This window comes from Nerophis lumbriciformis, linkage group LG03, assembly GCF_033978685.3.
Source record: "Nerophis lumbriciformis linkage group LG03, RoL_Nlum_v2.1, whole genome shotgun sequence".
Classification (NCBI taxonomy): domain Eukaryota; kingdom Metazoa; phylum Chordata; class Actinopteri; order Syngnathiformes; family Syngnathidae; genus Nerophis; species Nerophis lumbriciformis.
Genome location: NC_084550.2, coordinates 21,907,501 through 21,935,000, shown reverse-complemented (window position 1 = coordinate 21,935,000; position 27,500 = coordinate 21,907,501). Strand labels below are relative to the sequence as shown.

Sequence of the window (27,500 nt, the reverse complement as noted above, 5' to 3'; positions counted from 1 at the left end):
ATGTGACGTATGTAAGAAGGTGCGCTTGTTTTATGTCTCTGTGAGAAGAGCCTGTAGTGTAATGCCCGCAGCTAAAAGCAACTGCGTGAGGACGTATACTGGAATATCACGATATAGTCATTTTCTATATCGCACAGAGACAAACCTGTGATATATAGAGTATATTCCATATATCGCCCAGCCTTAATTGTTGTTCAATAAAAAAAAATTGTTCGGTATTAGCTTAAATACAGTTAAAGTGTAGGATTGTATTTCCATATTAAAATATTGTTAAGATTGAGAAGTTTATTGACAATCCATGTAATGCTTTAAAAAGGCAAATGGATGGCACAAAAAGCCAAAAGGCTTGTTTCCATTGTGGTCCATTAAGCCATGAAGCCTAACGGAGTCAAAACAATTTAGTGTTAAAATCCGATTTCCCCAAATATGTTTCGACTTATTCCCCTGGGGGGGTTACCCACATATGCGGTCCTCTCCAAGGTTTCTCATAGTCATTCACATCGACGTCCCACTGGGGTGAGTTTTTCCTTGCCCTTATGTGGGCTCTGTACTGAGGATGTCGTTGTGGCTTGTGCAGCCCTTTGAGACACTTGTGATTTAGGGCTATATAAACAAACATTGATTGATTGAATTTGGGATGTCCAGTGTGTTATATTTGTTCATTCAATAGATGTATTGTGCGTTCCTCCGCAGGCCAAGCGCACCAAGAAGGTGGGGATCGTTGGTAAATATGGCACGCGTTATGGCGCATCGCTGAGGAAGATGGTGAAGAAAATAGAAATCTCCCAGCACGCTAAATACACCTGCTCTTTCTGTGGGAAGGTAAGCCTTTGAAGTGTGAGGATCGTTAGACGCAGCGGAGTTGATAGCGTGGCGATTGTCAGAGCGTTGCATCGTTTTAAGTTTGCGACAAATGTATTGATTCCTCTGATGTGTTAAATGCAGACCAAGATGAAGAGGAGGGCTGTGGGCATCTGGCACTGTGGGTCCTGCATGAAGACCGTGGCTGGAGGAGCCTGGACTTACAAGTAAGTAGCATTTTTCCTGGTGAATGTGAGTTAAGGCGTTATTATATGTGACGTGTTGCTTATATTGTGTGCTAGTTTTTAACACTGGATTGTGCAACATATTTATAGGTACTAATTCAGTAATTTTAGTCTGTATTTATGTATTTATTTGACAGGGACAGTACAATTAAACATTGCTACCCACAGGTAACCGATGTCAAAGTGCATAGGACTTCTAGCTGTAGGCTAATTTGCAACCTTTGTCCCTGGTTAGGCTTTTTTTTTTTTAAAGTTGAAGTGTAAAACACATACAAAAGGATTAAGACAAATACAAAAATAAAAACACATTGAAAATAATTGGCCCCATTTGTCCACACTACATCCAGTTCTAGTGCTCACACTTCTGATTTTCCTAATGCCACTTTTTGATATGAAATCTAATTCTTCACTACAATATCACTTATTTTATATAATTTAAAGCAACCGCATGAGATATGTCTTGTAGGTCAAACAAAATCCGAGGAGAAAAAATTTGAGGTGCCGGTAATGGCTTTTTTGCCGATATTTCGATAATGTCCAACTCTTAATTACCGATTCCGATATCAACCGATACCGATAAATACAGTTGTGGAATTAACACATTATTATGCCTAATTTTGTTGTGATGCCTCGCTGGATGCATTAAACAATGTAACAAGGTTTTCCAAGATAAATCAACTCAAGTTATGGAAAAAAATGCCAACATGGCAAAGTGCATTATTTTTTTAAACATGCCTCAAAACAGCAGCCTGGAATTTGGGACATGCTCTCCCTGAGAGAGCATGAGGAGGTTGGGTGGGGGGGTAGCGGGGGGTGTATATTTTAGTGTCCCGGAAGAGTTAGTGCTTCAAGGTTTTCTGGGTATTTGTTCTGCTGTGTTACGGTGCGGATGTTCTCCCGAAATGTTTGTCATTCTTGTTTGGTGTGGGTTCACAGTGTGGCGCGTATTTTTAACAGTGTTAAAGTTGTTTATACGGCAGCCCTCAGTGTGACCTGTATGGCTGTTGACCAAGTATGCATTGCATTCACTTATGTGATTGGGCCGGCACGCAAAGGCAGTGCCTTTAAGGTTTATTGGCGCTCTGTACTTCTCCCTACGTCCGTGGAGACAGCAGCGTTTTAAAAAGTCATACATTTTACTTTTTGAAATCGATACCGATAATTTCCGAACTGATACCGATAATTTCCGATACTACATTTTAAAGCATTTATCGGCCGATAATATCGGCAGCCCGATATTATCGGACATCTCTAGGAAAAACTATACATGCCTTTTGGTCTTTCAGTTTTTTTCCCATATAACGCACCAACTGCCAACTATCATTCATGTACACGTTTCAATGTTTTTTTACTACTTGTGATTTTTTTTTTTTTTTTTTAAGATGTTGCCCTGTGCAGTATTTTAATAATAATAATAATAATAATAACTGGGATTTATATAGCGCTTTTCTAAGTACCCAAAGTCGCTTTACATGTAGAACCCATCAATCATTCACACCTGGTGGTGGTAAGCTACTTTCATAGCCACAGCTGCCCTGGGGTAGACTGACTGACATTTTGATAGATTAGCTTTAGATGTCTTGTTGCAAGAATACATCTTCAAAGTATCTATGTTCCACTGTGAGCCGCAGACGGAGAAATCAAAGAATGAAAGAGCCATTTCGATATCGTTAACTTTTAAAACCGATTATGATACTTTTTTTTTTTTTTTTTTTAGAAAAAAACAGCCTGCATATAAGCTTTATTTGCATCAGTATCAGACGATATTCTTAAATGTACACGATCGCAATTGCCGATTCATGGCTATCAGTGTCGATTACAAAAGCTGTTACCCGCTGGCTAATATTGCATTCTTTAGTCTCCCTAATTGTGTATCTCCATACATTTTGTCACCGCTCAACTAAAATAATCACCTCCATTACAGCAAATAAGCCGCTTAAGTATCAATTAATATTATCACTGGAGGGCGAGGCTCAGCATGCTAAACCGAGAACAAGCAGGAGCAGGTACACTGTTAAACTACACACTAAGCTGTTTAAAACAGAAGAATTAAGTGCTTAGTAAAGTTTAATAAGTGCTGATGTAAAGTAATCAGCTATTATCAGGAAATTAAGAAGTAGAAAAAGAAGTCTAGAGAGAGGATAACATAACTGTTGGTGTGTCAGTATTGTTGCAGTCCACGATTTTTATACTTTTTTTAAACTCAAATAATTTTGGGGGGGGAAAGTTAACTAATTTAAGCTTAACCTTATTTTTTTCTTGCACAATAACGAATTGTACTGAATGTAATAAAATACAATTAAACTGGTTGAAATATAATGCTGATATTGTTAAACTATAGATAGAACTCACAATAAATAAATGTAAAGATTTACAGTTAAAACATGTGATTGGTATCGGCTGATATCACTCATGCACGACATTTAGTGCCAACATTTCAACTTTTTCTTATTACATCACAGCTGTTTGCTCTTTCATCACACTTTTTTTTCACTTTGTATTTTTGAGAATTAAAAAAAAATTGCAAGCCGCGCTTTAGACACCCTGAACTTGATAAATGTTTTGAAGTTGAGCAAACTGCCTTTGACTTATTCACAAAATGGCAGTAAAGCTCTCCTTGCAGCCTGAATATGCCCTTAAAGCACTCATTGTTGCATGGTTAAATTGCACGCAGCTATGCAAGTGGGGAGGAATAAGGAGGAACCTTTTTGAATATTTGATCTTGTATAGATATGTCCTTGCAACAACCAAAAGTGTAGTGTCATGTACACAGAGTAAACTGCATGTATTATTGTATTCATTGAAGTAATGGTGTGTTCTTCCCCCCAGCACAACATCTGCCGTCACAGTCAAGTCTGCCATCAGGAGACTGAAGGAGTTGAAGGACCAGTAAACTTGTGAGATAATCACTGGAGGTTTTGGGACTTAGTTTTCATAAATGAACCAACCTGGACATGGCCTCAACATCCAACAATAAAGCTGTCTGGAGTGGAACTTTGTGTCCGTTTTTTAAATTTTATTACAAGTGAATTCAAAATGTTTGCAGCAAAAATGACATTACATTACAACATTACATGACTTCCAAGAAATCCCCAGTGGGATTTAGAAGAAGCAGTGTTTGCACAATGTAAACATTTTACATTTAGAGACTTAGACTTCCTTTTATTGTCATTCTAATGTGAACTTTACAGTACATATAAGAACATTTTGTTGCATTAGCTCATGGTAATGCATGATAAGAGCAATAAGGTGCAGATATAAATAAATAGATTACTGTACAGATAAATATATTGCACTTTTTGCATATGCATCCACATTTATGGATGTATGTTATATTGTCTTTATATTCCAGCTACTCAATCCGTTTTTGAATAGAATAGAATTTGCATATAACGAGATTAAGGACTCCAATTTAAGATGCAGTAGTGGGAACAAATATGGAATAAAAATAAATTACACAAGAAGTAATAAAGATACAACTAAGAATTGAAATAGACTACTATCCAATAAAAATAATAAGCAATCCTGTACAATATACAGTATTTTGGGGGAATTGAGAGGATTATTATGATGCATTGAAGGGTCTTATGGCCTGAGGGAAGAATCTGTTACAGAACCTTGAGGTTTTGCTACAGATGTTGCGGAACCTCTTTAATCTTTTTACTCGTTTTTATTTAGCATGGTAGCTATTGGTCAAACAAAGAAAGGGGCACATTTAACGTTTTCTGTTCATTTCCATATAGTTTCTGAATTAACTTTTTTTAAATATGTTCTGTGCTAGTCTAAAATAAATTTTTGCGTAGTTTGAGAAATTCATAGCTATTCTTACATCAACTGGTACAGTAGGTCTGCACTATTTCTGCTTATTATGTAATTGTCCTACACAACCTTGATACCGCTGGTAGAATTCCGGAAGTGCTGCAGTACTTCTCCTCCCCAGCAGGGGGCGCCGGAAGGTTCCGGGCAGCGGGAACACAAACAAACATGGCGGCCCGTAGTGTCTTCAGACCGGGTTTGTTCGACCACAAAGTTGCAATTGTGACCGGAGGAGCGACTGGTATCGGTAAAGCCATATCTACTGAGCTTGTGGAGTTGGGTGAGTCCTGTCATTTCGTCTATTTAGTCCAAATGTACTATCTTTGGAAAGTGACTTGCTCAAAGATGGCGAGGGTCAAGTGAACTTTGGTACACAAAAGACTCCAGTAAACATTGTGGAGCTTTGCTACTTTAAATATATACAGTCGTGGTCAAAAGTTGACATACACTTGTAAAGAACATAATGTCATGGCTGTCTTGAGTTTACAATCATTTCTACAACTCTTATTTTTTTGTGATAAGAGTGATTGGAGCACATACTTGTTGGTCACAAAAAACATTCATGAAGTTTGCTTCTTTTATGAATTTATTATGGGTCTACTGAAAATCCAACTTTGGTAGCCATCCACAAGATGCTGCTTGAATTGTTGACCACTCCTCTTGACTAAATGGGTGCAGTTCAGCTAAATGTGTTGGTTTTTTGACATGGACTTGTTTCTTCAGCATTGTCCACACGTTTAAGTCAGGACTTTGGGAAGGCCATTCTAACCAAACAGTTCAATTTTTGTTTCATCTGACATCACATGGACAAAGATAAGACCTTCTGGAGGAAAGTTCTGTGGTCAGGTGAAACAATAATGGAGCTGTTTGGCCACAATACCCAGCAATATGTTTGGAGGAGAAAAGGTGAGGCCTTTAATCCCAGGAACACCATTCCTACCGCCAAGCATGGTGGTGGTAGTATTATGCTCTGGGCCTGTTTTGCTGCCAATGGAACTGGTGCTTTACAGAGAGTAAATGGGACAATGAAAAAGGAGGATTACCTCCAAATATATCTAAGTGCACATTTTTCAAATTGAACATTTTCAAATGATCACTTCTAAGACAGTCTTGTGAAATCACAATATCCCATTTGAACTAACTAGCCACTAACATTTTTATAAAAGAGGAGAAAACACGAAAAAAAATTAAAATAAAATTTTGAAACATAGTTTATCTTCAATTTCGACTCTTTAAAATTCAAAATTCAACCGAAAAAAAGAAGAGAAAAACTAGCTAATTCGAATCTTTTTGGGAAAAAAAATAATAATTTATGGAACATCATTAGTAAGTTTTCCTGATTAAGATTAATTTTAGAATTTTGATGACATGTTTTAAATAGTTTAAAATCCAATCTGCACTTTGTTAGAATATATAACAAATTGGACCAAGCTATATTTCTAACAAAGACAAATCATTATTTCTTCTAGATTTTCCAGAACAAAATTTTTAAAAGAAATTCAAAAGACTTTGAAATAAGATTTAAATTTGATTCTACAGATTTTCTAGATTTGCCAACATAATTTTTTTGAATTTTAATCATAATAAGTTTGAAGAAATATTTCACAAATATTCTTCGTCGAAAAAACAGAAGCTAAAATGAAGAATTATATAAAAATGTATTTATTATTCTTTACAATAAAAAAAATTAATTTACTTGAACATTGATTTAAATTGTCAGGAAAGAAGAGGAAAGAATTTAAAAGGTTAAAAAATATATATGTGTTTAAAAATCCTAAAATAATTTTTAAGGTTGTATTTTTTCTCTAAAATTGTCTTTCTGAAAGTTATAAGAAGCAAAGTAAAAAAAATAAATGAATTTGTTTAAACAAGTGAAGACCAAGTTTTTAAAATATTTTCTTGAGTTTTCAAATATATATATATATATATATAAGTTTTTTTAATTCATTAATAATATCAACTTGTCAGCTAGTTGTCATTACATTATGCCTTTATCTCTATTTTTACATTTTGATGAAGGGAGGTATTTTTATTATCCATCCATTTTCTACCGCTTGTCCCTTTTGGGGTCGCGAGGGGTCGCTTGAGCCTATCTCAGCTACAATCGGGCGGAAGGCGGGGTATTTTTATTGTTATTATTATTATTTTTTAAGTGATGTACATTTATATGTACATGTAGATGCTGGATCTGGACAGATCCATTAAGAGTTTGAGCAGAAATATGTCATATAGGAATTAACTATACACAATAAAACATAAACACAATTTTTTTGAAGTAACACCTTTGTGACATGAAAAAAACACAAGAATGTAAAAAAAAAAACCCCCATGGTGTTTACTTTTGATAATAATATACAACTACAAAGCAGTTTGACTAATGAAAATGAAGTCTAATAAACAAGCTTTGTTTTTCTCTTGGTTCAGTACAACAATTTGGCCAACAAAACTAAAGAGGAGCGACACCTCTCACATCGAATACACAATCTTCACAACCTTCATACAGTTCGATGAGATGAGTACACTGATACGGTTTGCAGTTAAATAAAGGAGGAGTGAACATCCCAGTAAACAAACTAAAGACTTTATAAAGAAGTTGTGACAACGTTCGCGACACATCGCCTGCTGCATGTTTCCTCACCTCGTTAACTCTCAGTCACAGCTGCTGATGAACGTTCTATTGAGAAAATAGTTTTCTCCTTGGCTGTATACGTTTAGTGTTGGGGACAAGTGTCCCCAATATTGTCCACACCTGTCTCCATCCAAACACTTAAACGCACGCCGGGAAGCGAGGGAAAGTGACGTTGAACCAAGCGCTTGGCTCCGTTTACGTTCATCTCCGGAGCAAAGTCCGTGTAGTTAGTCTGCCATTATCAAGCCAAACAACTTTATGTTGCCTAAAATGCATTAATAAATTACGTTTTTTCAGTAATTAAAAAATTAGAGGGTATTACTAACTGTCTGGAATTTAACGCAAATTATCATTATACCATTTATTGTTACATCCCTCGCCCACTAACAAGTTTGAAAAGGGAAGGGCGGTCACGGCGTGTTGTTGGCCAATATTTTAGGGCATTACTTAAAGTTAAAGTTAAAGTACCAATGATTGTCGAAATGATTCTCTGCATTTGACCCATCACCCTTGATCACCCCCTGGGAGGTGAGGGGAGCAGTGAGCAGCAGCGGTGGCCGCGCCCGGGAATAATTTTTGTTGATTTAACCCCCAATTCCAACACTTGATGCTGAGTGCCAAGCAGGGAGGTAATGGCTCCCATTTTTATAGTCTTTGGTATGACTCGGCCGGGGTTCGAACTCAGGGCGGACACTCTTAACCACTCGGCCATCACTCCCGCCATGACGCCATCTTTCCCCCAGGCTGCAGCGTGGTGATCTCCAGCAGGAAGGCGGAGAGACTGGAATCGGCCGCCCGGGAGATGAGAGAGAAAATCCCCGCCTCCAGCCCCGCTCGTATCACTCCGTTCCCGTGCAACATCCGCGACGAGACCGAGGTGCGCCTTCCCCTCCACTTTGCACGTTTCGCCAATCACGATGTACGTCCCGCCCCCCAGGTGAAGGCTCTCGTATCCTCGGTGCTGCAGCAGTACGGTCGCATAGACTTCCTGGTCAACAACGGCGGCGGGCAGTTCAGCAGCCCGGCGGAGCACATGTCCTCGAAGGGATGGAAGGCGGTGGTGGACACCAACCTGACTGGAACCTTCCACTGCTGCAAGGAAGGTGAGATCCGGGCGGGGAACGTATCTGTGCTCGGATGATAACGCATCGCCTTGATAGTCTACACTGCATGGATGAAACAACACGGAGGCGTGATCGTCAACATCATCGCCGATATGTGGAAAGGCTTCCCAGGCATGGCGTGAGTAATATCCCTCTTAAATATATAGTCTAGGGATGTCCCGATCCGATATTTGGATCGGATCGGCCGCCGATATTTGCAAAAAAATGCGTATCGGCAAGGCATGGGAAAATGCAGATCCAGATCCAGTTAAAAAAAAAAACTCCGCTCCGTGTTTTCCAACGCACCGATTTAAATAATACATTCCACTTTTCTGCTGCTCCCTTATTTCCGTTCCGCATTTTCCAGCACACCTTCAACACATCCACACGTCTGTGGATTCTCACGCAGTTGCTTTTAGCTGCTGGCATTACACGACAGGCTCTTCTCACTCTTTCCTGTGTCTCTCTCTCACAGACAGCAAGCGCACCTTCTTACACACGTCACATACTGTCACGTCATACGTCACATACTGTCACGACACACGTCACATACTGTCACGTCATACGTCACATACTGTCATGACACACGTCACATACGTATACGTCCTCCCCGAGCAGAGAGGTAGCAGCATGGCTAACGTTAGCTGTGATGCTAGCGCAGCCGTGTGACCAACGTTCCCTCTAAGGTGCGCGCTTGTGCAATTGCGCACTGTTTAAACGTCCTCTGCGCATAGCAATTATATGCCACGCACAAAATCAAATAAAAAAATAAGCGCATAACAATTTTCGACACACCGACACGACAGAGAAAACAGTTTTCGTCATCATTGTTCAAATATTATAACGTCTGTCGAGACGCTTATCTCCGTTCGGTGCCACACGTCCACACCATCAAAATGCCGAGGCAAAAATTTCCAGATCAACACCGTATGAAAAAATTAGTGATTTTTTTAGTTGTGATTTCCTTCTCTGCATGAAAGTTTAAAAGTAGCATATATTAATGCAGTATGAAGAAGAATGTTTTAATGTAGACATGCAAGCCTTGAAAGAAAATGTTGAAAATCAAGACTACATTTCCTGCAAATGGGTGCATTTCTACCCTATATTTTAACTTTAGATTTATTCTCATATCAAACTCTTTTGGCTGTCTTTTTGACACTTACATCCGACGCCCCCCTCCACACCCCGGATTATAAATAATGTAAATAATTCAATGTGATTATCTTGTGTGATGACTGTATTATGATGATAGTATATATCTGATAGTATATATCTGTATCATGAATCAATTTAAGTGGACCCCGACTTAAACAAGTTGAAAAACTTATTGGGGTGTTACCATTTAGTGGTCAATTGTACGGAATATGTACTTCACTGTGCAACCTACTAATAAAAGTCTCAATCAATACACATAGAATCATCATACTGCTGTGATTATATGCATCAAGTGTTCATTCAAGGCTAAGGCAAAATATCGAGATATATATCGTGTATCGCAATATGGCCTTAAAATATGGCAATATTTAAAAAAGGCCATATCGCCCAGCCCTAGTTCAATGATGCCATTTCTGTTTGTCATGTATAATTTTGTCTATTTTGTGTTTATCCTTGAATAAACAGGTCAGTTTCTTGTTACCAACCATTGTGTATTATTCAAACTCCCCTAATTCAGCTGGCTAGTTGTTATCAAGAGTACTAAAACCCTTTTCAACATGATTCTGACAACTAAGTAGGCTAAATAACTTTAAACTTTAATACATGCTCGGATAGGCCAGTATCGGTCAGTATCGGTATCGGTATCGGATCGGAAGTGCAAAAACAATATCGGTATCGGATCGGAAGTGCAAAAACCTGGATCGGGACATCCCTAATACAGTCATGGTCAAAAGTGTACATACACTTGTAAAGAACATAATGTCATGGCTGTCTTGAGTTTCCAATCATTTCTACAACTCTTTATTTTTTTGTGATAGAGTGATTGGAGCACATACTTGTTGGTCACAAAAAACGTTCATGAAGTTTGGTTCTTTTATGAATTTATTATGGGTCTACTGAAAATGTGCTGAGTCAAAAGTATACATACAGCAATGTTAATATTTGCTTACATGTCCCTTGGCAAGTTTCACTGCAATAAGGCGCTTTTGGTAGCCATCCACAAGCTTCTGCTTGAATTTTTGACCACTCCTCTTGACAAAATTGGTGCAGTTTAGCTAAATGTGTTGCTTTTCTGACATCCAATCCAATCCACTTTATTTATATAGCACATTTAAACAACAAAAATGTTTCCAAAGTGCTGCACAACATTATTAAAAACAATATTCAAATATTATCCTTTGCTCCACCAATGACTGAATAAAAACAAAAAATAAATAAATATAAAAACAATATAAAAACAATATACAAATAAATATGGTTAAAAGGGTAAAACCAATTAAAACAGTAAATAGAAATCAAAATAAAATGTATAAAAAACACAGAGGACCACACAACTCACATAGTGTTAAAAGCCAAAGAATAAAAGTGGGTCTTAAGACGAGACTTAAAACACTCCACTGTGGGAGCAGTTTGAACATGGAGGGGCAGAGTGTTCCAGAGACATATATAAAATGGAGAAGATAACTGCCTTTATTAATTATAAATTGGAGACATTTACTTCATACTGGGAAAATTGGGTCAACTATGTCACGCTCCATAAATCTGACTTTAATTTTTCGAATTAGTGATTGTATTGCCAAAAAGAAAGGGAAAGAAAAAAGATAAAAAGAAAAAAAGGGGGGGATTACTCCCTACAAGTGTATACGTAGGTATGTATATATATATATGTATTTATATATTTATATATATATATATATGTATGTGTGGGTATATTTTATGTATTATTTATTTCTCTTATTTATTTATTTTTTTTTTTTATTCTTTTTTTTTTTTTTTTTTTCCTCTCTCTTTGTTTATCTAATTGATGTATTTGTAGATATTACTTCGTTTTTTTGTTGTTTCTTTCTTTTTTTGGGGGTGGGGGAGTGAGTGGTATGGGTGGGATATAAACAAAAATATCCTGACATTTAGGGCAGACAATAGATATATGATTGATGTGAATATGATGTAATGGATAGGAATGTCTGATGCTGGATGTCAATAAAAATAAAATGAAAAAAAAACAAAAAAAAACACTCCACTGTGGGAGCAGTTTGAACATGGAGGGGCAGAGTGTTCCAGAGAAGGCCCTGTCTCCCCTGGATTTAAGTCTGGTCTTGGGCACAACGAGCTGGAGTTGGCTCTCGGACCTCAGAGCACGCTTAGGATTGTAAATTTGGATGAGGTCCGAGATATACTGAGGTGCCAGTCCATGCAAAGCTTTAAAAACACACAGCAAGGTTTTAAAATCAATTCTAAGATGAACAGGGAGCCAGTGCAAAGTCTGAAGAATTGGGGTTCTATGCTGGAGTTTCCTGGCCCCTGTTAAAAGTCGTGCTGCCACGTTCTGGACTAACTGCAACCGGGAGAGAGCTTTTTGGCTAATGCCAGCATAAAGTGCATTGCAGTAGTCCAGGCCACTTGAAGTAAAAGCATGCACCACTTGTTCAAAAAGGTTAAAAGATAAAAACGGTTTTACCTTTCCTAAAAGACGAAGATGATAAAAACACGATTTTAAAACGCCATTTGTCAAGTTTAAAATCGCTGTCTATAGTGATGCCAAGGACATGGACTTGTTTCTTCAGCATTGTCCACACGTTTAAGTCAGGACTTTTGCGAAGGCCATTCTAAAACCTTCATTCTAGCCTGATTTAGCCATTCCTTTACCACTTTTGTCGTGTGTTTGGGGTCATTGTCCTGTTGGAACACCCGACTGCGTCCAAGACCCAACCTCCGGGCTGACGATTTTAGCTTGTCCTGAATAATTGGAAGGTAATCCTCCTTTTTCATGTAAAGCAGCAGTTCCATTGGCAGCAAAACAGGCACCAGAGCATAATACTAACACCACCATGCTTGACGGTAGGAATGGTGTTCCTGGGATTAAAGGCCTTATCTTTTCTCCTCCAAACTAGAGATGTCCGATAATGGCTTTTTTGCCGATATTCCGATATTGTCCAACTCTTAATTACCGATATCAATCGATACCGATATATACAGTCGTGGAATGAACACATTATTATGCCTCATTTTGTTGTGATGCATTAAACAATGTAACAAGGTTTTCCAAAATAAATCAATCAATTAGTTTTTTTCCCATATAACGCACCAACTGCCAACTATCATTCATGTACACGTTTCAATGTTTTTTTTACTACTTGTGATTTTTTTTTTTTAAGATGGTTCCCTGTGCAGTATTTTAATAGATTATCTTTAGATGTCTTGTTGCAAGAATAAATCTTCAAAGTATCTATTTTCCACTGTGAGCCGCAGACAGGGAAATCAAAGGATGAAAGGGACATTTTGATATCGTTCACTTTCAAAATGATGATTAGAGATGTCCGATAATGGCTTTTTTTGCCGATATTCCGATATTGTCCTACTCTCAATTACCGATTCCGATATCAAGCGATACCGATATATACAGTCGTGGAATTAACACATTATTATGCCTAATTTTGTTGTGATGTCCCGCTGGATGCATTAAACAATGTAACAAGGTTTTTCAAAATAAATCAACTCAAGTTATGGAAAAACATGCCAACATGGCACTGCCATATTTATTATTGAAGTCACAAAGTGCAATATTTTTTTTTAACATGCCTCAAAACAGCAGCTTGGAATTTGAGACATGCTCTCACTGAGGGAGTGAGTTTGTAAGGTGTAGCGGGGGGTGTATATTGTAGCGTCCTGGAAGAGTTAGTGCTGCAAGGGGTTCTGGGTATTTGTTCTGTTGTGTTCTCCCGAAATGTGTTTGTCATTCTTGTTTGGTGTGGGTTCACAGTGTGGCGCATATTTGTAACAGTGTTAAAGTTGTTTATACGGCCACCGTCAGTGTGACCTGTATGGCTGTTGACCGAATATGCCGTGCATTCGCTTGTTATCATTAAACCAGTTAGAAGATCATACAATGTGTCAGCATTTCTTAATATATTCGAGTAAAGACCATTGTTAAACCCGTCCAACGCTTGGCCGGCACGCTGTTTATATGGAGGAAAAGCGGACGCCTGGACAGCATGCGGCTGTTAAGGGGTGAAGGTTTCAGGTGAGAGAGGACGCTAAAGGCAGTGCCTTTAAGGCACGCCCCCAATATTGTTGTCCGGGTGGAAATCGGGAGAAATTCGGGAGAATGGTTGCCTCGGGAGATTTTCGGGAGGGGCACTGAAATTCGGGAGTCTCCCGGGAAAATCGAGAGGGTTGGCAAGTATGGTTTAGGGTCGTTGGAACACCCAACTGCGCCCAAGACAAGAAGAATTTGGAGGTAATACTCCTTTTTCATTGTCCCATTTACTCTCTGTGAAGCAGCAGTTCCATTGGCAGCAAAACAGGCCCAGAGCATAATACTACCACCACCATGCTTGACGGTAGGCATGGTGTTCCTGGGATTAAAGGCCTCACCCTTTCTCCTCCAAACATATTGCTGGGTATTGTGGCCAAACAGCTCCATTTTTGTTTCATCTGACCACAGAACTTTCCTCCAGAAGGTCTTATCTTTGTCCATGTGATGTCAGGTGAAACAAAAATTGAGCCGTTTGGCCACAATACCTCCAAATTCTTCAGGACAAGCTAAAATCATCAGCCCGGAGGTTGGGTCTTGGGCGCAGTTGGGTGTTCCAACAGGACAATGACCAAACTCAAGACAGCCATGACATTATTATTTTGATGAAAGTGATGAAGCCACCTTCTCTCTCTCTCTACAGACACACGGGTGCAGCCAGGGCAGCCGTGGATAACTTAACAAAAAGTCTGGCCGTTGAGTGGGCTTCCTCAGGTGTCCGAGTCAACGCTGTGGCCCCTGTATGCAATATTATTACAATATATTTAGGGATAGGTACCGAATTCCGGCGGTACTACCGGGTTTCGATTCACATAAAATCAAACGGTGCCAACTCCCTTTAGGTAAAATTGCAATTTTCAACACCAACAAAGCAAGTGTGCCTGGTAGAAAAGGCTCAAATGTAAAGTAAGGCTCTACCCTTCCAAAAATGGGCTAGCTCGGGGCTAATTTACATTGGTTTTGCCATCGACAGGCTTATGTTAGCATTAGCGATTTTCCACGGCGTTTTCAACACCTCCAAATTTGGTCATGAAAACAACAAAATAAGATGCACGTTGCAATCAAATGTAATGTGTGTATTAAGCACACTACTTACAGTACAAATACTTTGTAGGGCACAACATAACAGGATAAAAGCATATTCATACTGACCTATTTTAAGCTACTCAAGTCATTGATGGCATGTCCGCAAGTCAGTAGATTTTACGGTGCGTATTAAGCACAATACTTACAGTACAAACACTTCCTAGGGCGCAACATAACACGTTGGGCTTCATGGATAAAAAGCATATTCATACTGACCAATTTTAAGCGACTCAAGTCATTGATGGCATGTCCGCAAGTCGTAAGATTTTACGGTGTGTATTAAGCACAATACTTGCAGTACAAACACTTTGTAGGGCGCAACATAACACATTTGGCTTCTTGGAATAAAGCATATTCATACTGACCTATTTTAAGTTTCTCAGTAATTGATGGCATGTGTGCAAGTCAGTAGATTTGACGGTGCGTATTAAGCACAATACTTACAGTACAAACACTTTGTAGGCCGCAACATAACACGTTGGGCTTCATGGGGGAAAAAAAGCGTATTCATACTGACCTATTTTAAGATACTCAAGTCATTGACGACATGTCCGCAAGTCAGTAGATTTTACGGTGTGTATTAGGCACAATACTTACAGTACAAACACTTGTAGGGCACAACATAACACGTTCAGCTTCATGGAAAAATATGCATATTCATACTGACCTATTTTAAGTTTCTCAGTAATTGATGGCATGTGTGCAAGTCAGTAGATTTGACGGTGCGTATTAAGCACAATACTTACAGTACAAACACTTTGTAGGGCGCAACATAACACGTTGGGATTCATGGGGAAAAAAGCATATTCATACTGACCTATTTTAAGCTACTCAAATCAGTGATGGCATGTCCGAAAGTCAGTAGATTTTACGGTGTGTATTAGGCACAATACTTACAGTACAACACTTTGTAGGGAGCAACATAACACGTTCGGCTTCATGGGGAAAAAAAGCATATTGATACTGACCTATTTTAAGCTACTCAAATCAGTGATGGCATGTCCGAAAGTCAGTAGATTTTACGGTGTGTATTAGGCACAATACTTACAGTACAAACACTTTGTAGGGAGCAACATAACACGTTCGGCTTCATGGAAAAAAGCATATTCATACTGACCAATTTTAAGCGACTCAAGTCATTGATGGCATGTCCGCAAGTCGTAAGATTTTACGGTGTGTATTAAGCACAATACTTGCAGTACAAACACTTTGTAGGGCGCAACATAACACACTCGGCTTCATGGGGAAAAAAGCATATTCATACTGACCTATTTTAAGTTTCTCAGTAATTGATTACATGTCCGCAAGTCAGTAGATTTTACGGTGTGTATAAAGCACAACACTTACAGTACAAACACTTTGTAGGGCGCAACATAACACGTTTGGCTTCATGGAAAAAAAGAATATTCAAACTGACTTATTTTAAGATACTCAAGTCATTGATAGCATGTGTGCAAGTCAGTACATTTTATGGTGAGTATTAAGCATAATACTTACAGTGCAAACACTTTGTAGGGCGCAACATAACACATTCGGCTTCATGGGGGGAAAAAGCATATTGATACTGACCTATTTTAAGCTACTCAAATCAGTGATAGTATGTCCGCAATTCAGTAGATTTTACAGTGTGTATTAGGCACAATACTTACAGTACAAACACTTTGTAGGGTGCAACATAACACGTTCGGCTTCATGGGGAAAAAAAGCATATTGATACTGACCTATTTTAAGCTACTCAAATCAGTGATGGTATGTCCGCAAGTGAGTAGATTTTACAGTGTGTATTAGGCACAATACTTACAGTACAAACACTTTGTAGGGCGCAACATAACACGTTGGGCTTCATGGAAAAAAGCATATTCATACTGACCTATTTTAAGCTACTCAATCATTGATGGCATATTTATTAATATGAATATTTATTAAAGTACACAACAGTACCAATAGCTGGTACCGTTGAGTACTGGTATCGATTCCCAGTTACCAAGGTTTGGTACCATATTGGTGGAAATGTAATCGGTACCCATCCCTAATTGTATTTACATATATAAATGAGGTGGATGTTGCAAATGGGCGTGTGTGTTGTTGCAGGGGACCATTTTTTCTAAAACTGCAATGGAGAACTATAAGGAGCTGGGACCAACCCTATTCAAGATGTCGGTCCCATTTAGTCCTGCAAAGAGACTGGGGGTACCAGAGGAGGTGATTAGTGACCATTACAGATACTATTATACTCACCATATTGTATGTTTAATGGCTGTCACTCATGCTAGCCAAGCAAGTGATATTTCTTCCATTAGTCGCACATAATGAAGTGTTTGTGCTCAGATCTCCTCAGCAGTTTGTTTCCTGCTCTCCCCTGCTGCCTCCTACATCTCTGGGGCCACACTGAGGGTGGACGCAGGACAGAGTCTATACCACTCCACCTGGGACATACCCAGTAGGTGGATTTTTTACATATGTGTGTGTGTCTGTGTTTATACGTGTGTGTGTATATATATATATATATATATATATATATATATATATATATATACTGTGTATATATATATACGTGTGTCTGTCTGTATGTATGTGTATATACATGTTTGTATATATATACAGTTACAAAGTAACGCGTTACTGTAACGCCGTTAGTTTCGGCGGTAACTAGTAATCTAACGCGATATTTTTTTTTATTCAGTAATTTAGTTACCGTTACTACATGATGCGTTACTGCGTTATTTTACGTTACTTTTGATGTAGTATCGGCTAGAAACAGAAGCGCTGCGGTGTCTTTCTTCTGAATCTTCCTCTGTCACAAGCCGGAGAGAAGAAAAGAGGCGCGGTCTATGTGTGTGTGGGGGGGGGCGGGGAGGGGAGGTTTGATCCGCGGTTTGATATATGAAACAAAAAAAAAAAGCTGTTGGCACGTTCAGTCCACACACAGCGTGGTCATGGCGAGCGCAATAACGGAGGAGCTTGAACGCCCAGCGCCATTGAATCGGTGTGTTTATAAGTGCAGACTCGGTTGTGCAAAACGAGGGTTTTAAACACATGCTGAACGTGCTTGAACCACGTTACGACATCCCGTCGCGCACCCACTTCAGCAATAAGATTGTGCCAGATCTTTATGAGCAGGAGAAGAAAAAAGTTGTGGATGAACTATCCCGAGCATCAGCTGTTGCGCTCATGACAGACGACTGGACGTCCAGCGGAACTATAAGCGCTCACTTCATCACAGCAGACTGGGAGATGAGAAGACACGCCCCCTCTACGAGAGTCACCTTGCGCAGGTACTGACACAAGCAGTGGAGGAATGGAAGATAAAGATATCCCAGTCACACGTGATAATGCCAAAAATCAAATAATTACAGAGAATGAGGCAGGACTGGGACCACAGATAGGTGCTTTGCACATGTAGTGAATTTGGCATCACAGAAGGGAATCTCAGTCAATAGGATGGAGCGCCTCTTTGGGAGGATCAGGAAGGTTTCTTACTTCCACCCAAGCACAACAGCTGCTCATGTGCTTAAGACAAAGCAAGAAATGCTAAAGCTGCCTGCTCATACATGATGTCCCAACGAGGTGGAACTCCACTTATGATATGTTGGAGCAGCAGGCAGCTATATACTCTGCATTGACCCACAACACCCTGAAGACAAATGTCACCCTGTCTGATGATGATGTGAGAGTGGCAGATGAGGTCCTCTAGGTGCTTAAACCCCTCAAAAGTGTTCCATCTCTACTGAGCACTGAAACTTCACCATCTGTGTCAATGATCCTGCCACTGAAAACAAAGATTCTACAATCCATGGCTCCAAGTGTGGAAGACAGCACCATCACTCCAGATGTCAGGCTTTATTTCACTACCTATGTTTCAAGGAAGATGATGTTTCTTCTTATGTTGCACTTAAACTTGTTTTTTATTAATGGTCATTGGTCCAAGTTTAAAGAAAGGAGGAATGCCTTTTTATGTTGCACTGTTTTTCATTAATTATGTTAAAAGGAAAATAAAAATGCATGTCAAGTTGATCAACAGATTGTATTATTCTCCAGTGCAATAACAGTACTGAAATGAAGGCAAAAAGGGCATTAATGGGAGCTTTAAAAAAAAAAAAGAAGAAAAAAAGAAGTAACTAACTAGTTACTTTTCACAGTAACGCATTACTTTTTGGTGTAAGTAACTGAGTTAGTAACTGAGTTACTTTTGAAATAAAGTAACTAGTAACTGTAACTAGTTACTGGTTTTCAGTAACTAACCCAACACTGTATATATATATATATATATATATATATATATATATATATATATATATACTGTGTGTATATGTATATATATATATATATACATATAGACTGTAATAATGTGTATGGCTGTCTGTGTATATACATGTGTGTATTTATATATATATATATGTATATATATATATATATATATATATATATATATATATATATAAATACTGAGTATATATATGTGTGTATATGTATATATACGTGTGTGTGTGTGTGTGTGTGTGTGTGTATATATATAAATATATATATATATATTGTGTATATGCATGTGTGTACATATATATGTGTGTGTATATATACTGTATATATGTGTATATGTATATATAAGTGGGTGTATATATGTGTGTGTGTATATATATATATATATATATATATGATTGTGTGAATGTGTATACATGTGTGTGCGTATATATATATATATATATACATACACATATACAGTATATGTATATATATGTATGTATGTATATATATATGTGTATATATATATACACACATGTATATGTGTATATATATATGTATGTATATATATACATACATATACATATATATGTACATATATATGTATGTATGTATATATATATATATACATATATGTGTGTGTATATATATATATATATATATATATATATATATATATATATATATATATATATATATACTGTATATACACATATATATTTATATATATATATATATGTATATATATACATATATATATATATATATATATATATATATATATATATATATGTGTGTGTGTCCGTCCATCCATTGTCTACTGCTTGTCTCTCTCTCTCTCTCTCTCTCTCTCTCTCTCTCTCTCTCTCTCTCTCTCTCTCTCTCTCTCTCTCTCTCTCTCTCTCTCTCTCTCTCTCTCTCTCTCTCTCTCTCTCTATATCTATATGTACAGTTAGGTCCATAAATATTTGGACATTGACACAATTTTCAGTATTCCAGCTCTGTACAACACCACAATGGATTTGAAATGAAACAATCAAGATCTGCTTTAAGTGCAGACTTTGAGCTTTAATTTGAGGGTATTTACATCCAAATCAGGTGAACGGTGTAGGAATTACAACACATTTTATATGTGCCTTCCACTTTTTGAGGGACCAAAAGTAATTGGACAAACTAATATAATCATAAATAAAATTGTCATTTTTTAATACTTTGTTGCAAATCCTTTGCAGTCAATGACAGCCTGAAGTGTGGAAGCCATAGACATCACCAGACACAGGGTTTGGTCCCTGGTGATGCTTTGCCGGGCCTCTGCTGCAGCTGTCTTCACTTCCTGCTTGTTCTTTGGGCATTTTCCCTTCAGTTTTGTCTTCAGCAAGGGAAATTCATGCTCAATCGGATTCAGGTCAGGTGATTGACTTGGCCATTGCAGGACATTCCACTTCTTTGCCTTAAAAAACTATTTGGTTGCTTTTGCAGTATGCTTGGGGTCATTGTCCATCTGCATTGCGAAGCGCCGTCCAATGACTTTTGAAGCATTTGGCTGAATATGAGCAGATAATATTGCCCCAAACACTTCAGAATTCATTCTGCTGCTACTGTCAGCTGTCACATCATCAATAAATATAAGAGATCCAGTTCCACTGGCAGCCATGCATGCCACTACCACCACCATGCTTCACTGATGAGGTGCTATGCTTTGGATCTTGAGCAGTTCCTTCCCTCCTCCATACTCTTCTCTTTCCATCATTCTGCTACAAGTTGATCTTGGTCTCATCTGTCCATAAGATGTTGTTCCAGAACTGCACAGGCTCTTTTAGATGTTTCTTGGCAAACTCTAATCTGGCCTTCCTGCTTTTGAGGCTCACCAATGGTTTACACCTTGTGAAGAACCCTCTGGATTTCCTCTGGAGAAGTTGTCTCTTAATTGTTGACTTGGACACAGATACACCTACCTCCTGGAGACTTTTCTTCATCTGGCCAACTGTTGTGAAGGGCTTTTTCTTGACGAGGGAAAGGATTTTTCTGTCATCCACCACACTTGTTTTCCGTGGTCTTCCAGGTCTTTTGGTGTTGCTGAGCTCAGCATTGTGTTCTCTCTTTTTAAGAATGTACCAAACAGTTGATTTGGCCACATCTAATGTTTTTGCTATCTATCTGATGGCTTTGTTTTGATTTTTCAGCCTAATGATGGCTTGCTTCACTGATAGTGACAGCTCTTTGGACTTCATATTAAGAGATGACCTCCCCAGATTCCAAATGAATATACCACACTTGAAATGCCATCTAGGCCTTTTATCTGCTCTTTGTAAATGAAATAAATGAAAAAAAAACAAGGGAATAACACAAACGTGGCCATGGAACAGCTGAGTAGCCAATTGTCCAATTACTTTTGGTCCCTTAAAAGGTGGAAGGCACATATAAAATGTGTTGTAATTCCTACACCCCTGATTTGGATGTAAATACCCTCAAATTAAAGCTCAAAGTCTGCACTTAAAGCACATGTTGATTGTTTCATTTCAAATCCATTGTGGTGTTGTACAGAGCTGGAATACTGAAAATTGTGTCAATGTCCAAATATTTATGGACCTAACTGTATATATATATATATATATATATATATATATATATATATATATATATATATATGTTTCCACATGATTATGAACACCGTGTGATGAACAGCATTGTGTTTCTCCAGATCACAGTGCGTGGCCTGAAGCTCCAGAGGGAGAAAACCTGGAAGCTCTGAAGGATCTGCTCAGCCCTCAAAGCAAACTCTGACTCCTCAAATCCCCAAAACACAAATAATATGCCATTCGATTGAGAACCCTTTCTTAATCCACAACTTTTTTTGTTTGTTAATAATCATCTGTAACACTAGATATATGTGAATGTGTGATGCATGCTAATTAGATAGTTTTGCATTGTACATTTTATTTGTTTACCTTGAATGTGGGGTCACACATTTAATGAGTGGGGAAAAAACCCATACTCCCACCAGACTGAAGAATACTAGATCAACAAATGAAACAAACTTTGTATTTTATATTTAAAAATCTATTGAGTGTTCATCTGTAATTGTTTGGCTCAGATAAAAGGGTGTGTGTTGTAGAGATCCTGCTGGTGTGTCAAAGTTACGTCAATGTCGATACTCAGAATTCCCATGTTCTTGAACGTACCGTTCCCGAAAGGTGATTGGCTGAGAATGAAGAAGTGTTTTTTTTTTCTTCCGAAATGTTATACCTCAATAATAGTATAAATACAAATATTTGAAAATTAAAATAAGAATATATATGTATTGTATACATTGATAGGAAATCGTAAGATACAAAAATAAGGAAAATAGAAAAAAATAAACGTATGAGGATAACGTTCGAAACATAGAATAAAAAGCACATAAAACTATCAAGCTACATGTTTAAATTGTCTTTGATTGTAATTGTTTTTATAGTTTATGTTAGTAAATCGGAGGTTATTATGACCTTTTTATTTTCCTTCGTGATTATTGATGAGTTATATTTTTTTCCTGTTCAGAATAGAACAAATATTTGGTTTCCATGACAACAATCTCCAAGTCTTGGGATGCGTTGTTTTTATGTCTAGCAATGTGTTTTTCCACCAAAACTTTATTTCAACAACAATATTGTAATAATCCCAATATTGTTTGCCTTCTTTCCCGGCAATACTCCAACACTTCCTTCCTATCAACAACGTCACTTCCCGAGCTCTCACCGGAAGTCCCCCCCCCCCCCTGCCAAGGTCATTGGCTAACACCCCGTAGCCAGCCGCTACAATATGATACAAAACTGGTACCATATTTTAAGAAAACAATATTTACATAAAACTCAACGAAATATTATATTAAAAAATATGAAGTATTGTTGTGTCTGACTGTGATAAACGGAGAAAGACGTACTTGTGTTGTTAAAAAGGTTGAAAAGAGCGTCGGATTTCGGGGGATTTCTTCTGGACGCAACCGTATCTAAAATGTTTTTAATGGAAAAAAAAATCTGTTAAATTAATGTGTGAATTAATAATTTGTTAAAACGATTTTAAAAACGACAATAATACATTGCCATTGCACTTTACAGCGTGAGTTTTGTCCTAAATGACCTGCCGTACTTCTTATCAGTTTTACGGCAGCTGCACTTCTGCCGCACAGCAACACAGACTGTCGCAACCGTGCAGAGGTCACAACACAGGATTAAAGGTACCGTTTTGTCTTTTTTCCTGATTACATTCCAACAGTTTTACTAACAACCAAGTATTATTGTCACGCCGCAAGGTAATTATAATGAAAGTTCGTTTCGTAACCCCTAAAAATGACGAATTGTTGCTAACGAATATCGTCACGTATATAGCTAGCATGCTATGCTAACCTGTCACATCTGTTTGTGTATTAAAGTCGACGTTTTATCACATTTTATCTCTTTATGGTGTTTAAGTTAAGACTCTGTTTAAAATAATATTAGTCATACTGTACAAAGACTCCTCTCTGAGCTGCCACCTTAACGTGGTAGAGGAGTTTGCGTGTCCCAATGATCCTAGGAGCTATGTTGTCCGGGGGCTTTATGCCCCCTGGTAGGGTCTCCCAAGACAAACTGGTCCTAGGTGAGGGATCAGACAAAGAGCAGCTCGAAGGTCTCTATGAGGAACACTGACAAGGAACCCAGATTTCCCTCGCCCGGACGCGGGTCACCGGGGCCCCCCTCTGGAGCCAGGCCCGGAGGTGGGGCACGATGGCGAGCGCCTGGTGGCCGGGCCTGCCCCCATGGGGCCCGGCCGGGCACAGCCCGAAGAGGCAACGTGGGTCCCCCCTCCAATGGGCTCACCACCCATAGCAGGGGTCATAGAGGTCGGGTGCGATGTGAGCTGGGCGGCAGCCGAAGGCAGGGCACTTGGCGGTCCGATCCTCGGCTACAGAAGCTGGCTCTTGGGACGTGGAACATCACCTCGCTGGGGGGGAAGGAGCCTGAGCTAGTGCGCGAGGTGGAGAAGTTCCGGCTGGATATAGTCGGACTCACTTCGACACACAGCAAGGGCTCTGGAACCACTTCTCTCGAGAGGGGCTGGACTCTCTTCCACTCTGGCGTTGCCGGCAGTGAGAGGCGACGGGCTGGGGTGGCAATTCTTGTTTCCCCCCGGCTCAGAGCCTGCACGTTGGAGTTCAACCCGGTGGACGAGAGGGTAGCTTCCCTCCGCCTTCGGGTGGGGGAACGGGTCCTGACTGTGGTTTGCGCTTATGCGCCAAACCGTAGCTCAGAGTACCCACCCTTTTTGGATTCACTCGAGGGAGTACTTGAGAGTGCGCCCCCGGGTGATTCCCTCGTTCTACTGGGAGACTTCAATGCTCATGTTGGCAGCGACAGTGAAACCTGGAGAGGCGTGATTGGGAAGAATGGCCGCCCGGATCTGAATCCGAGTGGTGTTTTGTTATTGGACTTTTGTGCTCGTCACAGATTGTCAATAACAAACACCATGTTCAAACATAAGGGTGTCCATATGTGCACTTGGCACCAGGACACCCTAGGCCGCAGTTCCATGATCGACTTTGTAGTTGTGTCATCGGATTTGCGGCCTCATGTTTTGGACACTCGGGTGAAGAGAGGGGCGGAGCTTTCTACCGATCACCACCTGGTGGTGAGTTGGCTGCGATGGTGGGGGAGGATGCCGGACAGACCTGGCAGGCCCGAACGCATTGTGAGGGTTTGCTGGGAACGTCTGGCAGAGTCTCCTGTCAGAGAGAGTTTCAATTCCCACCTCCGGAAGAACTTTGAACATGTCACGAGGGAGGTGCTGGACATTGAGTCCGAATGGACCATGTTCCGCGCCTCTATTGTCGAGGCGGCTGATTGGAGCTGTGGCCGCAAGGTAGTTGGTGCTTGTCGTGGCGGTAATCCTAGAACCCGTTGGTGGACACCGGCGGTGAGGGATGCCGTCAAGCTGAAGAAGGAGTCCTATCGGGTTCTTTTGGCTCATAGGACTCCTGAGGCAGCGGACAAGTACCGACAGGCCAAGCGGTGTGCGGCTTCAGCGGTCGCAGAGGCAAAAACCCGGACATGGGAGGAGTTCGGTGAGGCCATGGAAAAAGACTTCCGGACGGCTTCGAAGCAATTCTGGACCACCATCTGCCGCCTCAGGAAGGGGAAGCAGTGCACTATCAACACCGTGTATGGTGAGGATGGTGTTCTGCTGACCTCGACTGCGGATGTTGTGGATCGGTGGAGGGAATACTTCGAAGACCTCCTCAATCCCACCAACACGTCTTTCTATCAGGAAGCAGTGCCTGGGGAGTCTGTGGTAGGCTCTCCTATTTCTGGGGCTGAGGTAGTTAAAAAGCTCCTCGGTGGCAAGGCCCCGGGGGTAGATGAGATCCGCCTGGAGTTCCTTAAGGCTCTGGATGCTGTGGGGCTGTCTTGGTTGACAAGACTCTGCAGCATCGCGTGGACATCGGGGGCGGTACCTCTGGATTGGCAGACCGGGGTGGTGGTTCCTCTCTTTAAGAAGGGGAACCGGAGGGTGTGTTCTAACTATCGTGGGATCACACTCCTCAGCCTTCCCGGTAAGGTCTATTCAGGTGTACTGGAGAGGAGGCTACGCCGGATAGTCGAACCTCGGATTCAGGAGGAACAGTGTGGTTTTCGTCCTGGTCGTGGAACTGTGGACCAGCTCTATACTCTCGGCAGGGTCCTTGAGGGTGCATGGGAGTTTGCCCAACCAGTCTACATGTGTTTTGTGGACTTGGAGAAGGCATTCGACCGTGTCCCTCGGGAAGTCCTGTGGGGAGTGCTCAGAGTACGGGGTATCGGACTGTCTGATTGTGGCAGTCCGCTCCCTGTATGATCAGTGCCAGAGCTTGGTCCGCATTGCCGGTAGTAAGTCGGACACGTTTCCAGTGAGGGTTGGACTCCGCCAAGGCTGCCCTTTGTCACCGATTCTGTTCATAACTTTTATGGACAGAATTTCTAGGCGCAGTCAAGGCGTTGAGGGGATCTGGTTTGGTGGCTGCAGGATTAGGTCTCTGCTATTTGCAGATGATGTGGTCCTGATGGCTTCATCTGGCCAGGATCTTCAGCTCTCACTGGATCGGTTCGCAGCTGAGTGTGAAGCGACTGGGATGAGAATCAGCACCTCCAAGTCCGAGTCCATGGTTCTCGCCCGGAAAAGGGTGGAGTGCCATATCCGGGTTGGGGAGGAGATCTTGCCCCAAGTGGAGGAGTTCAAGTACCTCGGAGTCTTGTTCACGAGTGGGGGAAGAGTGGATCGTGAGATCGACAGGCGGATCGGTGCGGCGTCTTCAGTAATGCGGACGCTGTATCGATCCGTTGTGGTGAAGAAGGAGCTGAGCCGGAAGGCAAAGCTCTCAATTTACCGGTCGATCTACGTTCCCATCCTCACCTATGGGCATGAGCTTTGGGTTATGACCGAAAGGACAAGATCACGGGTACAAGCGGCCGAAATGAGTTTCCTCCGCCGGGTGGCGGGGCTCTCCCTTAGAGATAGGGTGAGAAGCTCTGCCATCCGGGGGGAGCTCAAAGTAAAGCCGCTGCTCCTCCACATCGAGAGGAGCCAGATGAGGTGGTTCGGGCATCTGGTCAGGATGCCACCCGAACGCCTCCCTAGGGAGGTGTTTAGGGCACGTCCCACCGGTAGGAGGCCGCGGGGAAGACCCAGGACACGTTGGGAAGACTATGTCTCCCGGCTGGCCTGGGAACGCCTTGGTGTCCCACAGGAAGAGCTGGACGAAGTGGCTGGGGAGAGAGAAGTCTGGGCTTCCCTGCTTAAGCTGCTGCCCCCGCGACCCGACCTCGGATAAGCGGAAGAAGATGGATGGATGGATGGATGTACAAAGACGAATGAAAAATTAGAACAATTACATTTTTGTCGTGTTTAGAGCGTAATTATGTTCGAACGGAGGACTTCAATTCTAATGAATACCATTCATTTAATAAGTGGCGTCTACATAAAATAAGCACAATATTTATATGTTTTTACATATAAATAATTGCCATCATTTTGACAAGCTTACCCACCCAAGAATAAGAAAGACAATTTTTTTATGCGACACAATTGTTATACTTTTTATGGAATTTTTTTTTTTTAAAGTTCACTTATTTGGCCATTAACTTTTTTTTTTGCAAAATAACGAATTGTGGCATTTAGCCAGGATTCAATGCCATGACATTTTCATTTTTACTTTACAAAAATTTGCCGTCTTATTCTTGTTTGTGTGTTGAAGTCGTTTAGTCGACGTTTTATTACATTTTATCTCTTTATGGTGTTTAAGTTAAGACTCCGTTAAACATATTAGCCATACTGTACAAAGACGGATAAAAAATTAGAAAAATTCAATTTTTGTCGTGTTTGAAGCGTAATTATGTCCGAACGGA

The 27,500-nt window shown here is 40.2% G+C and overlaps 2 protein-coding genes across 3 annotated transcripts in view; both read left to right on the top strand.

The window, feature by feature from the left end:
- Positions 1-4,040, top strand: part of rpl37a (ribosomal protein L37a) — a 6,173-nt gene extending 2,133 nt beyond the window's left edge. Inside the window, exons 2-4 of the mRNA XM_061935295.1 lie at positions 694-822; positions 946-1,028; positions 3,876-4,040. Coding sequence (XP_061791279.1) covers positions 694-822; positions 946-1,028; positions 3,876-3,939 — 276 coding nt within the window. The 3' untranslated portion in view covers positions 3,940-4,040. The remainder of the gene's footprint in view (positions 1-693; positions 823-945; positions 1,029-3,875) is intronic.
- A 950-nt stretch (positions 4,041-4,990) lies between these two features.
- pecr (peroxisomal trans-2-enoyl-CoA reductase) overlaps positions 4,991-27,500 on the top strand; it is a 32,142-nt gene continuing 9,632 nt past the window's right edge. Inside the window, exons 1-8 of one of the 2 annotated variants that reach the window (XM_072912821.1) lie at positions 4,991-5,142; positions 8,235-8,368; positions 8,429-8,594; positions 8,652-8,733; positions 14,426-14,522; positions 16,960-17,070; positions 17,197-17,308; positions 23,243-23,320. In XM_072912821.1, coding sequence (XP_072768922.1) covers positions 5,031-5,142; positions 8,235-8,368; positions 8,429-8,594; positions 8,652-8,733; positions 14,426-14,522; positions 16,960-17,070; positions 17,197-17,308; positions 23,243-23,320 — 892 coding nt within the window. In that variant the 5' untranslated portion in view covers positions 4,991-5,030. Of the gene's footprint in view, positions 5,143-8,234; positions 8,369-8,428; positions 8,595-8,651; positions 8,734-14,425; positions 14,523-16,959; positions 17,071-17,196; positions 17,309-21,808; positions 22,231-23,242; positions 23,321-27,500 lie in introns of those variants that run through there. The other variant, XM_061935321.1, reaches the window with a different exon arrangement.